This window comes from Callorhinus ursinus, unplaced genomic scaffold (genome assembly GCF_003265705.2).
Source record: "Callorhinus ursinus isolate GAN/ISIS: 27379988/994484 unplaced genomic scaffold, GSC_fseal_2.0 scaffold16, whole genome shotgun sequence".
In the NCBI taxonomy this organism is placed as follows: Eukaryota; Metazoa; Chordata; class Mammalia; order Carnivora; family Otariidae; genus Callorhinus; species Callorhinus ursinus.
In genome coordinates this window covers 37,404,263-37,418,753 of record NW_027397078.1, presented here as the reverse complement: position 1 = coordinate 37,418,753, position 14,491 = coordinate 37,404,263, and the positions used below count along the sequence as shown (strand labels likewise).

General features: G+C 49.3%; 1 protein-coding gene across 3 annotated transcripts in view; it reads left to right on the top strand.

The window, feature by feature from the left end:
* Window positions 1-4,079: 4,079 nt before the first annotated feature.
* The window catches only part of SHROOM2 (shroom family member 2), a 135,124-nt gene continuing 124,712 nt past the window's right edge, over window positions 4,080-14,491 (top strand). Inside the window, exon 1 of one of the 3 annotated variants that reach the window (XM_025857548.2) lies at window positions 4,080-4,398. In XM_025857548.2, the coding sequence (XP_025713333.2) occupies window positions 4,234-4,398 (165 nt within the window). In that variant the 5' untranslated portion in view covers window positions 4,080-4,233. The remainder of the gene's footprint in view (window positions 4,399-14,491) is intronic. The other 2 variants (XM_025857547.2, XM_073902121.1) reach the window with 2 other exon arrangements.

Below are 14,491 nucleotides of genomic sequence, written 5' to 3'. Positions count from 1 at the left end.
AGGAGTCCTTCTTAAGACTGGGCTCAGCAACCTCAAGCAGGGTATTTAAGCCGCTTTGGGGCTCAGTTTCTTCCTCTGTAAAATGGGGTGATGCATGCTCTAAGAAGCTGTGGACCTGAGTCCATTTATGTAACGTGCTTGGCACAAAACAGGTTCCCTGTGAATGGTGATCACTCCTTAGCTGCTAACTCCTTGCTTCCTCCACTAAAGGTGCTGAGTGCTGTAGGATGCAAACTCCCAATGTGGAGTCCATGAACAGGATAATGGTGCCAGTCCTAAGTAAAGACCCCGAAGTCTCCCTCCCATCCCTGCACAGAAAGAGTGGGTCTTTGCCCTAGAGATCTGTAAATATCCTAACAACAAGATCCAGGGTAAAATCCTTCTGAGGTGAGAGGGGGAGGCGATGGGCGCAGAGTTGTGCAGCATTCAGCTTCTGTCACCGGGCCAAGATCGGCAGCTAAGTGAAATTCCAAGGTTTCTATTATTCGATTGTAGGAATCAAGACGACAATATAATGATGATGGTGATGAAGGGCAAAGCCACTGCGTCAATGTCTTCCTTTAGCTGTCCTCACACGTGTGCTCAGATACACAGTGGCTCAAGTAGAAAATGGCTGAAACTGCCTTTTAAAAAATTGCCACAGATGTTCTGGAAAGCTTGACCATCCTGAGCTACCAGTCTGAAAGATAAAGGCAAAATTTTGGAAGTCCATCCTCCACTACATTTTATAATTATAAATCTCTTTTCTTGTTAGAACAAAAAAACTAAGATAATCCTAACTCTCTTTCATAAGAAGGAAAGCTGAAAGCTGGTTCAATGTGCCTTTTATTCATTGACTGATTCATTCACTATTGATAAAGTGAAAGAACGACCTTTATTTTTAAGTTATCTCCACATCTAACATGGGGCTTAAACTCACAACCCCGAGATTAAGAGTGACGTGCCCTATGCACTGGGCCAGCCAGGCGCCTAAAAGAACTACCTTTAATCTCACCTAGCTCCTCTCCATCAAAGGAAGTAAGCCTCAGATCTGAAAACGTGGCGTACCCAAGGCTACTGAATGCCTAGATACAGATGGTCATAGGATCATGCTCTACAGGTCCAGAAGAGTATATGCTCACCCTCGGGTCTTCCGAGCAATGAAGCTGAACGTCCAAGAAGCGAAATGCTGAGAATAGTCAGAAGATATTTGACCCTGGCTTTCCAAAAGAAAAAGCTAGATGTTGACAAATATATGCCATCCTTGGAAAATCCCTGCTCGACAGTGACAGTGGCTGAGTTGCGTTCTTAGAAAAGAAAGCCATCACCACCTTAAGTCCACACTGGTTCAGTGTCTTACCCAACTCTTCCAAAAGGGGAGCAGGGTTAATAAATTGGGGCAATGACCTTCGGTCACAAGATACTGGTATTTTCCAAGATATGTGATAGCGTCTAATAAGGATTTAATGGACATGATACAGAAGTCTAGGTGTGAGAGTAGATATGCTCAGCTATATAAACCCAAAAGTGTCAATGAAAGAATTGAACAGGGTCTGAGAGGAGGGCATCTATCTCAAAGCAGGCCACACGGACTTGGTCTAGTTCTTTTTGGCGTATTTATTAATGTCTATATAGACAGCAGCCTTATAAATATTCAAGTAATGCTAATCCAGGAGAGATGCCTAATGTGAAGATTAAGAAAAAACTCAGCAAAATGGTAATTTAGTAAGGATAAGTGTAAACCTGTCCCTACATTTAAGGAATGAACACTGTAACCGTTTCAAGTGGTAGATAGGTAATCTCATATAATCAACATAAAATGTTAAAGACGACTCTGTGATTTATGGAGACAAGGAAATCTTTGTCTCTGCTTTAGTGAATCGAGTGGTCTGAATTTCAGCCCCAGTTAACAGCTGAGATTTCAGTTAATACCACAGGGGAGGGGTGGGGGAGCTGTTTTGAGACTAGGGAACTTCCAAAAATTCTAGGTGCATTTATATGGTCCTCTCTCTTTTGGTTTCTCATTATCTGTCCAGTTTTTAAACTTTTTATCTGAAGATAATTACAGATTCAATGTGGTTTTAAGAAACAATATAGAAACAACAAACATCCTCTGCCCTGCACCTCACAGTCAGAATATTAACAGATACAATCTACGCAGCTTACTTCGATTTCCTCATTTTACACGTACTCCTGTGTATTTAGTTCTGTGCAATTTAATCAATTTGTGCAGATTTGCATCACCAGGACAGTCAAGGTACACTTAGGATGGATTGCACACTCCTTAAGTCTCCGTTTACAAAGAAAAAAAAAAAAAAAATCACCTCATCCCCCTAACGAGACATTCTGGACACTGTAGCTTGGAAGTTACTTATGGGGCACTAATCACTGCTCAGGGCCATGACAAGTGCCCAGTGAAGTTTGCACTCTTACTTCAATTGCCTGGATGAGGCACAAAAGGATCGGCCACAAGATGCAGACCACAGAATGGAAATCCCTCACGTGACCACTGAAGAAACGGAGACCGGAGTTGAGATTCCTTGTCCCTGCTCGACAGTGACAGGAACCCCTCACTCTTTCTGACCAGTGGTCTCTGAGCTTTTTTTGCTGCCTATTCCATCCTCACCGGCTCAAAGTACCTGGATGGAGCTGCTTTGAAGAAACAGGCAATCACCAGCGTCCAGCTACGTAACTACAAACGAAATAAAAAAAAAAGATTTGTTTTGAGAAGCATGCAAATACCTAGCAGTGCGAGTATTTCTTTATACCCAACTTCGATGTAAATTGAAAAGGGGCAGAAAATAGGTGGCACACCCTTCCAGTATTTTCAGACCACCACCTCTCCTTTGTAGGCAACGCAGACGTGGGACACTAAGACCTCGTGGCACTGCTCTACCAAAGCGAGAACAGGCTCTGAATGCAAAGACTTCCTGGACTGGAACTATAGGAAGAACCAAAAAGAGCTGGGAAGGGCCAAGAGGCAAGCTATTCCTTCTCTGGGCTGGGCGCTGCAGCAGGGAATTTGTGGGAGGATGGGCAGTCCTTCCTGAGAACAAGCCAGGCGCCCGAGCACCCTCCCAGAGCCAGCGCTTTGGCCCGGGCTGCGTTGCGGAGGAGGCGCTCGGGGAGGGCCGGGGCAGTGTGTAGGTGCGTGGAGGGCTCCCGGGCCCGCCCCCCCAGCCCCAAGCCCGGGCCCGGGGGCAAAGCGCGCGGGTGCGGGATCAGGCTGGTGGCACACGGACCCGCGCGAATCCGCCCGCTGCGCTTCCGGTCTCACCTGGGCGGCCGCCGGCAGCCCGCCGTCCGCGCGAACAAAGGCGGGGGGGCGCCGGGCCGGCCGCGCGCTCCAAGATGGAGGGCGCCGGGGACTCGGACCGCAGCCCTCCCGCCCGCCCGCCCCGCCCCGCCCCGGCCCGCCCCGGCCCGCCCCGCGCGGTCGCTTCCGCCGCCTCACCTGCCGCGACTCGGCCTCCCGGGCGGAGAGCTGGCGCGCCCCGAGCCTCCCAGGGCCGCCCGGCGCTGGCGCGGGAGGAAGGGCCGGACATCGCGTAGCAGCCCGACGCCCCCCGACCCCGCGGCGCCGCGCGTGGTCCGGAGCGCGCACCCCGGCCCCCTCCCACCCTCCGGGTAACTGGGGCGGGGGGGCCGGAGCGCGCGCCTGCATCCGGCGAGCCGCACAGGTTCGTGCGCGCGCCGGCCCTCGCCCTCTCCCACCCTCTGGGTAACTAGTGGGGCAGTGCCGAGCGCGCACGCCCATGCCTGGCCGGCGGCACTGGTCCCGTGCGCGTGCCGGCCCTCTCCCCCTCCCGCCCTCGGGGCCACTCGGGGGGAGCCCCGGGCGCGCACCCCTGCCCCCGAGCGCCCCTAGCCCCTCTAGCCCCCGGCGGCCGCGCGGGTGCCGGAGCGCGCGCCTCCCCCTGCCCCTCCCGCCCTCCGGGCAGCGCTCGGGAGCCCAGCGCGCGCCCCGCCCCCTGCCCGCCGTGCGGCCCGAGCCCTGGAGCGCGCCGGCCCCGCCCCCTGCCCGGTCCGCCCTCCCCCGCGCGCCGCGCCGCCCGCGCCCGGCTCCCTCCCCGGCCCCGGCCGGCACTTTCCTCCCAACTTGCAGCGCAAGTTCGCCAGCGGCCGGCGGCGGCGGCGGCAGGAGCGCCCGGACCTGCCCTCGCCCTCGGCCGGCCGGGGCTCCTCCGAGTGCATGGGCGCGGGCCGGACGGGCCCTGGGGGCTGAGCGGCCGCGCCGCCTCCGCGCTCCGCGCCATGGAGGGTGCCGAGCCCCGCGCGCGGCCCGAGCGCCTGGCCGAGGCCGAGGCGCGGGCGCCCGACGGCGGGCGCTTGGTGGAGGTGCAGCTGAGCGGCGGCGCCCCGTGGGGCTTCACCCTAAAGGGCGGCCGCGAGCACGGCGAGCCGCTGGTCATCACCAAGGTGAGGCGGCCGCGGGACCCTCACGGTGACAGCCCAAAGGTGGCCGCGGGTCGGGGTGGGGGCGCCGGAGGGACAGGCCGATCGTGTCCTCAACCCGGGAGCGCTAGTCTGCCTGGGTCACCTGCAGGGACCGGGGCACCGGGACACGCAAAGGTGCGCGGTCCCGGCCCCTCTGCGGCGGCTCCCAGCCCTGCTGGCTCCCAGCCCTGCTGACTCCCAGCGCCGCGCAGGGTTTAAATGGCTCCTGTTCCGGGTCCTCTCCCCTCCCCCCTTCGAGAAGGGGCCTGGCTGGGTCCCCTGTCAGTCCAGGCTTCGCCAGCGGCGGCCTGCACCTGTGGGGCTGCCCAGGGGTTGGGGAGGAACAGTCCCACGTGCCAGGGGGTGGACAGAACTGCCCCACCTGTATTTGTCACTGTAAGGCTTCTGGTTCTGCACCCCTTGAACCTGTAACCCCTTATCACTAGGAAACCCAGACGTGCAGCTGTCGCCAGCCCCGCTTCTCGATTCCCATCAGCCCATCAATATTTACTGACTTTCGGCTTCCAGCTCTAGATCCGTGGCGCTCTGGGACCTGCAGACACGTACCGAAACCTTCCGTGTCCTTTTTCAAAGTGGGATTTGAGCTCCAATCAGTTTCTAATGGGTCTCATCAGGAATGTGTTTTGCGTTAAGGGTGTGTGGTAAGGGAAGGTGGGTGCTTTCACATTTTGAATTCTCTTGTCTCTAAACAGCAATCGATCTTGAAATTGACCAGCTGAACTTGCATAGACCTGTGAAAACACAAAACAACAAACCTATCATCCTGTTTTCTTCTGGTTAAAAGTGTCCGTTTCTCTGGGGAGGGTTGGGTCAGGCTTTTCCTAGGGACAAAGTTCCCTTTAAAATGTAAAAATTCTTGGCGACTGCAGGAGTTTGAAGGTGACTTGCTGGGTTTTTTCCTACTTTTCTTGCTTCGCCACAGCAGGAAGGTATAAGGTCACTCCTAACCCAACCCACCCCTGATGAATTTGGGAAGTGGTGTGGCTTTGTTGTTCAAGATAGCAAATGAGACACCAAACTTTTCTGTTCTGTATTTTCTCGCATTTTTGTATTCACAAAACCAGAAACTCTGAGGGGAGGCTTGTTTAGATAGGCACTGAATTTATGTTCAACTGGGGAAAGAGGCTGTCGCTGCTATAAATTTAATGTGTAACCCATTAACGAACTAGGTTCTTTGAAAACCTGGTGAGCCAAGTGTACAGGGCTTGCCCAGAAAGAGTACTTTCCTGCCTGTATGCGTGCAAAAGCGTGTTACCCTGTGCCTGTTTAATAAAGGTTTTACAGGGCATTTCTGACGGTAAAAGTTAAAAAAAATAGCAGGTAAATTACTAACACCCTTAGCATTTCATGTATTTCTCTTAAAAAAAGAGGTGTACACACAATTCAATGTATCTTTCTCAGACTTGTTACTATAATTGAAGGAATAAGTTGCAAAACATTAGTTAAGGTAAAATCTTGCCTTTTGGCTTTACACAGTGTAAGAGAGTTAGAGGTCGTTTTAAGCTCAGATTCAGTTGTTTAACCAGAAGCTGGAGAAGGGGATCCCCGAGCACCTCCTCCTTTCTGTGGGTACTCCAGGTTCTAAAAATCCTGGTGTATCCTTAGTGGCCTCCTGTTCTCTCTGTCCAAGAGGCCCCAGTCTAGACTGTGGGAGGTGGGCAGTAAAACCCAGAAAACACACACCAGGGCCTTTTTGGGGCATGTGAGGCCCTTTGCTCCTGATTTGGCCTGCTGGTTAGCTTGCAGAGTACTTGCTAAGGTGTTTTTGGTCTGTTTTGTTTTGTTTTTCTTTCGAAAGTTTTTGTGGGTGGGCTATAGTACCAGTGTACTGTACTCCGCCTTTCCAGATGGTGTTTCAGGATTTTGCAGGAATAAAAATGTTTGGGGTTCTTCTTTGAGAGGCCCATAGATCCCTCCCTTAAACTGCTGCTTAGTTTTTATAGATGCTGCAATGTGACTGGAAATTGGTGGTTTCTTTACTTAGGATAGGAAGAATTCAGAAGAGGGGCGCCTGGGTGGCTCAGTCTGTTAAGCGCCTGTCTTCGGCTCAGGTCATGATCCCAGGGTCCTGGCGTCAGGCTCCTGCTGCTCCCTCTGCCTCTCCCTCTCCCCACCCGCGCTCATGCTCTTTCTCTCTCTCTCTCTCTCAAATAAATAAGTAAAATCCTTAAAAAAAAAAAAAGAAAGGATTCAGGAGAGTTTGGGACGTCTGTACTGAGTTTCCAGGTACACTTGTATATACACGCAGAGGTGCATGCTTGCGCACGTATTATGTATTTTTAACTATGTGTTGCATGGTATTGGCACTATTTCACATGCCTGTCTTTTCTCTTGGATTAAGTCATCAATTATGCTTGCTTACACTCCAACAGCTGGTAATTAACTGTCACATTATTAGAAAAGGATGAAGAAAAGTGTGTCCATTTAGAACCACTTAAAGAGTGGAACTACATGGTTGTGGTGGAGCTGGGAAAAATTGTTCCACCTGCAGAATTTGGATTAATCCAAGTTTTGACTCTCCCTCAGTAGCTACTGAAAACTGTTTGGGGCTCATTATAACAATTGTTATTTGGGGCCCAAGTTATAATTGTTCTAATACGGCTTTTTTTTTTTTTCTTTTAAAAAAAACTCGTAATTAAATATTTTACGTATAAGACTCCTGGGGTATTATACAACTCATTTTCTATTTAACAGAACCTGATGTGGGGGTAGCTTGAACAAGCGACACACTCTTTTTCTGATAATAGAGGTCTGATTTGAAAGCCCTCAGAGGAGTGCACATTTTAGAACCGTGAGGAATGCGAAGAACAAGGCTGGTTGAATCTGTGATCTTCGGACCAAGAAATTTTATCAGCCCGTTTTATAGATGAAACAGCTAAGGCAAAGGGAAGTTAAACGGCGTGCCCTGAGGTCACAAACCTGGCAGGTCATGAGAAGGCCCCCAAGGACCATCTCTTCATCCCAAATGTCCCCACTAACGCCTCTACTCAGTTCGCCTGGAAACATGTGCAGTGTTCTATTAAATAACTTTGCCACATCCATCAGATAAGGATTTTTCGACTTTGGCACTCCTGATAGGCTGGTCTGCATCACTCTGTGTGGTGGGGGGCTGTTGTGGGCTTTGTAGGATGTTCAGAGGCATTCCTGGGCCCCCCTCACTCACTTGATGCCACGGGTACCCCCCACTCCAGCTGTGACAGCCAACAAAAGTCTCCAGACTGTCAGATGTTAACCTGTGGGCCAAATTGCCCTTGTTTGATTAACAGTGTCAGCACCTGAGTTTTTAAAAGGATTTTAGCTTTTAAAGCTCAAGTTAATTTTTCTTTGGGAAGACACTGGCCTTTTGGAAGGCTTTTCCTGAGGGGCTGTTTTCTTCCCAAGTGCTGACCCTGATAATAGGCTTTATTTACATAGTAAAACTCAAACAAATACTTGCCTCATCTGCATTTTTGTAGCCGGAGAAAGGAAATGAAGCTGGAACTCCTGAGTGCTGTGTTTTATGAGCCTTCCGTGGGGCTGCTGGGTAAAGACAGTCTTTTCTTTGGGTCTAGTTTTGAAGTCAAAAGGGATACTTAACTTTCCTAGGAGTGGCATTCTTGGAATTTGAAGTGCATGTGTGAAGTCCCACCAGACCTCTGCTGAAAGGTGGCCACCCAGATTTGTATCCGCTCAGCACCTTTACATTGGCTTCTAGCTTGACATTTTACTAGGGCTACAAAACACACGATACTGCTGTTTTTCCATGCTCCTGTCCGACAGGGAGTAGAAGTGATGTCTGTGTCCTAAGAAACCACAAAGATTTTGACTTGTTGGTATTTCGAAGGCCACATTTCGATGTGGGTTATCCGGGGCCCCGTGTAAACAGATACAATGGACGTACGTGGTTCCCTGTTTTTGCAAGTTCCTTTCTCCATCGATTCAGCAGACGTAAAACATCAGTGGGGGTTAGGGGAGGGGCCTGATCTCTGAAATGTCACTGGAGGGCCTAGAATTTCAAATGGGCGGTTGGGGATTCGTTAGGGAGCATTCTGTGCACCAGCTGGGTGTCAGTAGGCCCCCTGCAGTCTCAGGAATGTTTCTTAAGGGGGGAAGGAATGAAGCTCCAGCCCCTCCTTTTTGCCCTTTCTTAGAGTCCCTCCCTGAAGAATGCCAGAGCCCTAGCCGGAAGCGCCAAGCAAGACGTTGCTCTGGGCCTGGTGTGGTCCCACGGGTGGCTCCTTTGGGAAGCCACTGACTTTTGGGTTGCCTTTGAGGAACACTGCCATCCTGGAGCAGGGCAGGAGAGCAGCGCCTTGGGATGCCCCCAGGCTGACTCACCCTCTCAGGGGGCTTCATACCCTTAAAACATTTCTCTGGATATGAGTCGAAGTCCTTAAATGCCCTTTCTAGTTTGGATACTGAAGGTGGAAGGGAATCAGGGCACGTATTTTGAATGGAGGTCACACGGCCAGGTGGCAAATGTCCTAAGTAAGCCATTAGCCAGAGCTCCTGATAGCGCAAGGCTCAGGGCAAAGACTAGCCGTTGGTGGTGGGTGGGGGTGGGGGGCACTGAGCCCCTGAGGCGCCCGCCTTAGTGGCTTGAAAGGGGGCTCCATTTTACGGGACCTGGCTGAGGCAGTCATGGGGGACCAGGGAGGTTGGACCTAGTGGCAGCCTTGGTCAGGGGACACATTGTTGTCCTCATGTCTTTGTCCCCGACAGACCAAGTTCTTTGTCAGGTATCGGTAAAAGTTTTGAAAAAGAGGGATGTGATGAATTCAGCAGGGGATTAGGAGCTGACAAATGTAAACTTCTCTGTGGATCTTGCTCGATCTCTGTGAAAGCACGTCAGCGTGTGCGCTCCCAGATCCTGGGCATCTGACAGCAGTCAGCGGCCAAAGGCTGGGGCCGCCGGGGCCGGGCCGTGGGTGCTCTGGTGCTGCAGCAGCCCCTCAGCTGGGAGATCCCAGGCACTTTCTGAGGCCAGCTGCCGACCCCTGAGTTGTTAGGATGAGGGTAATTCCGAAGAGTCCTTAGTGTGCTTAAACAAAAAGAGGTGAGAATCGTATCGTGTGCTGAAAGCCCCTTTCCGTTGGTAGAGCTGCTGAGCTGCTGTCCCGCGTGTCTTCGTTAGCCTGTCGCAGTCTCTGCCTCCCGCACTCAGCCCACTTCTCTCGTCCTTGGTCCTCCACGGGTGCGTTGGGTGCAGGAGTGGGAGGTCAGGTGGTGTAACATCATATCCCAGGGTCTGGTGGCTGCGAGGTTCAACGGGTGGAGGCTTCTTCCCTAGACATTAGGTGAGCTGAGCTTGACACCCATCTATAAACCCACAGGCTTCCGTGGGGGTAAAAAGCCGTAAACGTAAGCTGTGCATCACACTTCTACACCATGTTGGACTTGGACTTCCTGATGCAGTTCTAAGTATTTCTTAACGTGTCCTGACATTCGTCTTTTGAAAAAAAGAAAGCTAGTTTGCCCGAGAGCTAAATGTAGAATAGCATGATGACGAAACGCTCTTAAAAATAGTCATTTTCACCTTGTCCCAATGAGCTGGGATTTCTTACCTTTCTATTTCACGGGCACAGAAGCTGGGCTCCCTGCTTGGAAAGGGCTGGTTTGTCTGCTTGGAAAGCAGCTTGGAGTGTTGCCCTCTTGTCAAAGCTGTTTTGTGTCAGCATGCCAATAAACCTGGATTTGTGGATTCCTTAGGGCCTCTGTGGAGCTTTTCTTCTTGTACACTGGGAGCACTGTAAACATTCGACAAGATAATTTAGGGATTGAAAGGCTGAGTAGACTTTTTATTCAGGTCTTACTCCTTTTACTTTGAAACACTGTGGTCAGGAGTGGGGCAACACTTGGGGGAGAAATTCTGCGAGCTGCAGCTCTTCCAAGCTAAAAACTTTCTCTCACATGAAGGATTTTGAAAGAACTAGAGGGTTCCACGTTACTCTCTCTGGTCTTTTTTAAAACATGGGCAGCGTCTAACACTGGTATATTCTGGAAGAATTGTGGTTTTCTGTTACCTTGTTGGATCTAGTATTTGCATTGTCTGCTGGTAGAGGGAGCCTATTCTGTTTGCTGGTGTGAATGTTGATGGTTCTGGGCATGATTTTCTGAATTGTAACGGAAAAGTAACATTTTTTTTTTTTAACCTGGGCTGTTTTTTTTTAAATCTCTAGGGTATTGTTAGGGACCATGATCCATCTCTGCGATGGGGAAGGAAGAACTGTGCTGGGGCTGGGCTGGGCAGGGTTGGGATTATCTTTCTTTTGGCCAGAGGTGACTAAGATGTTCAGATCAAAGGCAAGTAATATTCCAGGCCTGGTAGATTCTTGTGTGCTGTAAAGGCAACATTTTTACTTATTCGTGGGAGGAAGGGGACAAAATATTAGTGTATCTTTTTGAGTTTTGTTTTCATTTATATCAAAGTGGTTCTGGCACAGTTTAAATAATCAGATAGTTCTTCGGAGGCTGTTGTCATACGAACAGCTCCCCACTGCCGTTTCCCCTTCCCTGGGGACAATGAGTGAACCTTCTTAGCTGCTGTCTTTTGGCATTTGCTTCCATTCTCTATTGCTACTACTTCTGTTTGTTCCTAACTGCTGACTTCCCACTGTATAGAAAACTGGGATTTCGCCTTTTTTCTGCACACCTCCTTCCCACCGTCTACCCTGGCACATTTCTTCCCACCATCCACCCCAGGCTTCGAATCTGATTACATCACCATTTTGGGTTAGAAAAGGGTTTTTCAGCTTCAGCACTGTTGATATTTTGGGTCAAATGCAGTTTAGCCTGGCACAACGTGGGTTTGAACTATGCGGGTCCACTTATACATGTATTTGTTTCTTCGATAAATATAATACAGTACTGTATTATATGAGGTTTTTTTTCTAATTTTAGTTTAATTTTTCTACCCCCAGCGTGAGATTAAGTCACGTATTCTACTGACTGAGCCAGCCAGGTGCCCCTCTTTTAGTATTTTTTTTCCTTAAAGATTTTATTTATTTATTTGACAGAGAGAGGCACAGCGAGAGAGGGAACACAAGCAGGGGGAGTGGGAGAGGGAGAAGCAGGCTTCCCGCGGAGCAGGGAGCCTGATGCGGGGCTCGATCCCAGGACCCTGGGACCATGACCTGAGCCGGAGGCAGACGCTTAACCGGCTGAGTCACCCAGGTGCCCCTCTTTATGATTTTCCTAATCCCACTTTCTTTTTACTAGCTTTCTTCATTGTAAGAATATGGTACATCATACGACATAGAAAATACGTGAAACATACAAAGATTACGTTAATACTCGGGCCTTCGGCCAACAGTAGGCTATTAGTAGCTAAGTTTTGGGGGAGTCAAAAGTTGTACACTTGTTTTTCGACTGCATGGGGCATCAGTGCCCTTAACCCCTGTGTTTAAGGGTCCAGTGCAACTCTTTGTTTTGGGCTTGCCCTGTGCATTGTAAGATGAGCAGCTTCCCTGGTCTCTACCCACTAGAGGCCAGTAGCTCTCTTCACCCCAGTTGTGACAACCAAACCTGTCTCCGGACATTGCCAAATGCCCCTTGTGGGGAGACAAAGTCACCTCGAGAAGCACGGAGTTAACAGTATTCGCTGTTTGCCTTATTTTGGTGGCCAGTGCTATCAATGCTGAGCCTGGTGGTACAAACTATGGGTGTTTCTCTGGTGCAAGTTTTCATAATCACTAAGGTTAATGGTAGGTTTCGTTTCTTTGCTTGATTTCTTACACACTTCTCATTGATGCAGCCTTCAAATCTTCCCCAATTGTGAAAAACTTTTAATATATTCCAACACACAGGAGATAGTCCTTAAAGATCTTCTGTATCTGAAAATGTCATTTTATCTTGACAGCGAATGGATTGTTTGGTATAGAGGTCTCCAGTGGAGATCATTCTCCCTCAGCACTTTGCAGATGGTGTTCATTCTCCACTGGTGCTCAGGATTGCTGCAGGAGAGCAGACCTTTGTGTTTCTTGCTCTTTGGACTGGTGCTAATTTTTTCTGACTTATTTTTCATTTCTCTGTATTTTTGTTCTTTTTTTTTTAAGATTTTATTTGAGAGAGAGAGAGCACGAGCAGGGGGAGGGGCAGAGGGGAAAGGGAGAAGCAGACTCCACGCTGAGCACGTGGGGATCAACCTTGGGCTCTTCAGGGGCTGGACACACACAGGGCTGGACGTGGGGCTTGATCCCAGGACCCCGAGATCATGATTGGAACTGAAGTCAGATGCTTTACCGACTGAGCCACCCAGGCGCCCCATAGTTTTTGTTCTTTTGAGGAGATTTCTACAACCTTATCTTTCAGTCCTTACGTTGAGTTTTAAATTTACGCTGTTTTTTCAAATTCCAGACTTTTTGTTGTCCCTTTTTCATCTCCTACTGATCTTGTGTCGTGGTTCTTCTTTCATATCTTTGAAGATAATTAAGGTGTTTTTTGTTTTTAAGTCTTCTTTTTGCATAGATTGAGTTTCCCAGCTCTGCTGCTTTTTTAGTTTGGCTTCTCTCTTCCTTGTTAAAGGCTCTCTTTGAATGTTCAGTGATCCTTGTCGTCCGCAGGTATTGAAGAGTAGGTGACCAAAGTGTTCTTTGGGAGCTGTGTGCATGTGGCTGAGTGATCTGGTGAGGTTGCTTCCCTAGGGAGTCCTTGAAGGCCATAGCTTCGTTGGATCTTTCTGGGCTGATCCCGTCCTTGTCAAACAGGAGCTCTTAGATCTACTGAAAATAAGTTTCCGGTGTAGAGCAGATTTGAAAGATGATGTGAGCTGTACCAGTTTAGGGGATCCCTGCTTTGATCAGCGGGGAGAGTGTGGTCCCCTCTGCCCCCTGTGTGGCCACAGGGGTTCCAGTTTGTTGGGAAGGTTTGAACTAGTGTTGAGTGGCAATGCTTGCATTTGAGGCCGGATCTTTACTCTGTCCTTATTAACCTTTTCAGTCTTCAGTCCTCAGACTGTCAAACTAGAGTCGTTCCCATTCTGTTACAGTATCCTGGGAATTCAGTGAGGTGAAATATAAAATTAACCGTAGGAAATTTAAATTCCTTATCTCCTCCCCTTCCTCCCTTTGCAGTATTCAGTTCTGTTCCATTAAGAATTGGAAAACTGGGGCACCTGGCTGGCTCAGTCGGCTAAGCGTCTCCCTTCAGCTCAGGTCGTGATCCCAGGGCCCTGGGATCGAGTCCCGCATCAGGCTCCCTGGTCAGCGGGGAACCTGCTTCTCCCTCTGCCTCTGCCTGCCGCTCCCCCTGCTTGTGCTTTCTCTCTCCCTCCCTCTCAATCTCTGACAAATAAATAAAATCTTAAAAAAAAAGAAAAAAGAAAAGAAAGAATTGAAAAACTGAGATGCCTGGCTGGCTCCGTCAGTACAGCATGCAACTCCTGACTTCAGGGTTGTGAGTTCGAGCCCCATGTTTGGGTGTAGAAATTACTCGAAAATAAAATCTTAAAAAAAAATTTTGGAAAACTGGGCGCCTGGGTGGCTCAGTTGGTTAAGCGACTGCCTTCGGCTCGGGTCATGATCCTGGAGTCCTGGGATCGAGCCCCGCATTGGGCTCCCTGCTCAGCGGCGAGTCTGCTTCTCCCTCTGACCCTCTTCCCTCTCGTGCTCTCTCTCTCTCATTCTCTCTCAAATAAATAAATAAAATCTTTAAAAAAAAATTTTGGAAAAACTATAAAAAATAATGTTAATGCATTGAACCACTAAATCACTATGGAGAGACGTTAAGCTGGATTTTGTGTGGCAGCATTTTAATTGTCACCTACAGATTTCATTACTGATTTTGATAGTTCAGTATGGTATTTGAAGGAAAGCATTTAATTAAAATACACGTCTGTTGCCCAGCAACAAAACATTGGTTGTGCTGTTTACCCCCCCCCCATTGGAAGCAATTACTTCTTCTTTTCCATAATTTTTTTTAAGATTTAATTTTTGAGTAATCTCTGTACCTAGTGTGGGGCTCAAACTCATGACCCTGAGATCAAGAGTCTCACAGTCCACTGACTGAGCCAGCCAGGCACCCCATCTATCAGTTTTTTTTTTAAATAACAGTGTGTCTCATTTTTATAATACTAATG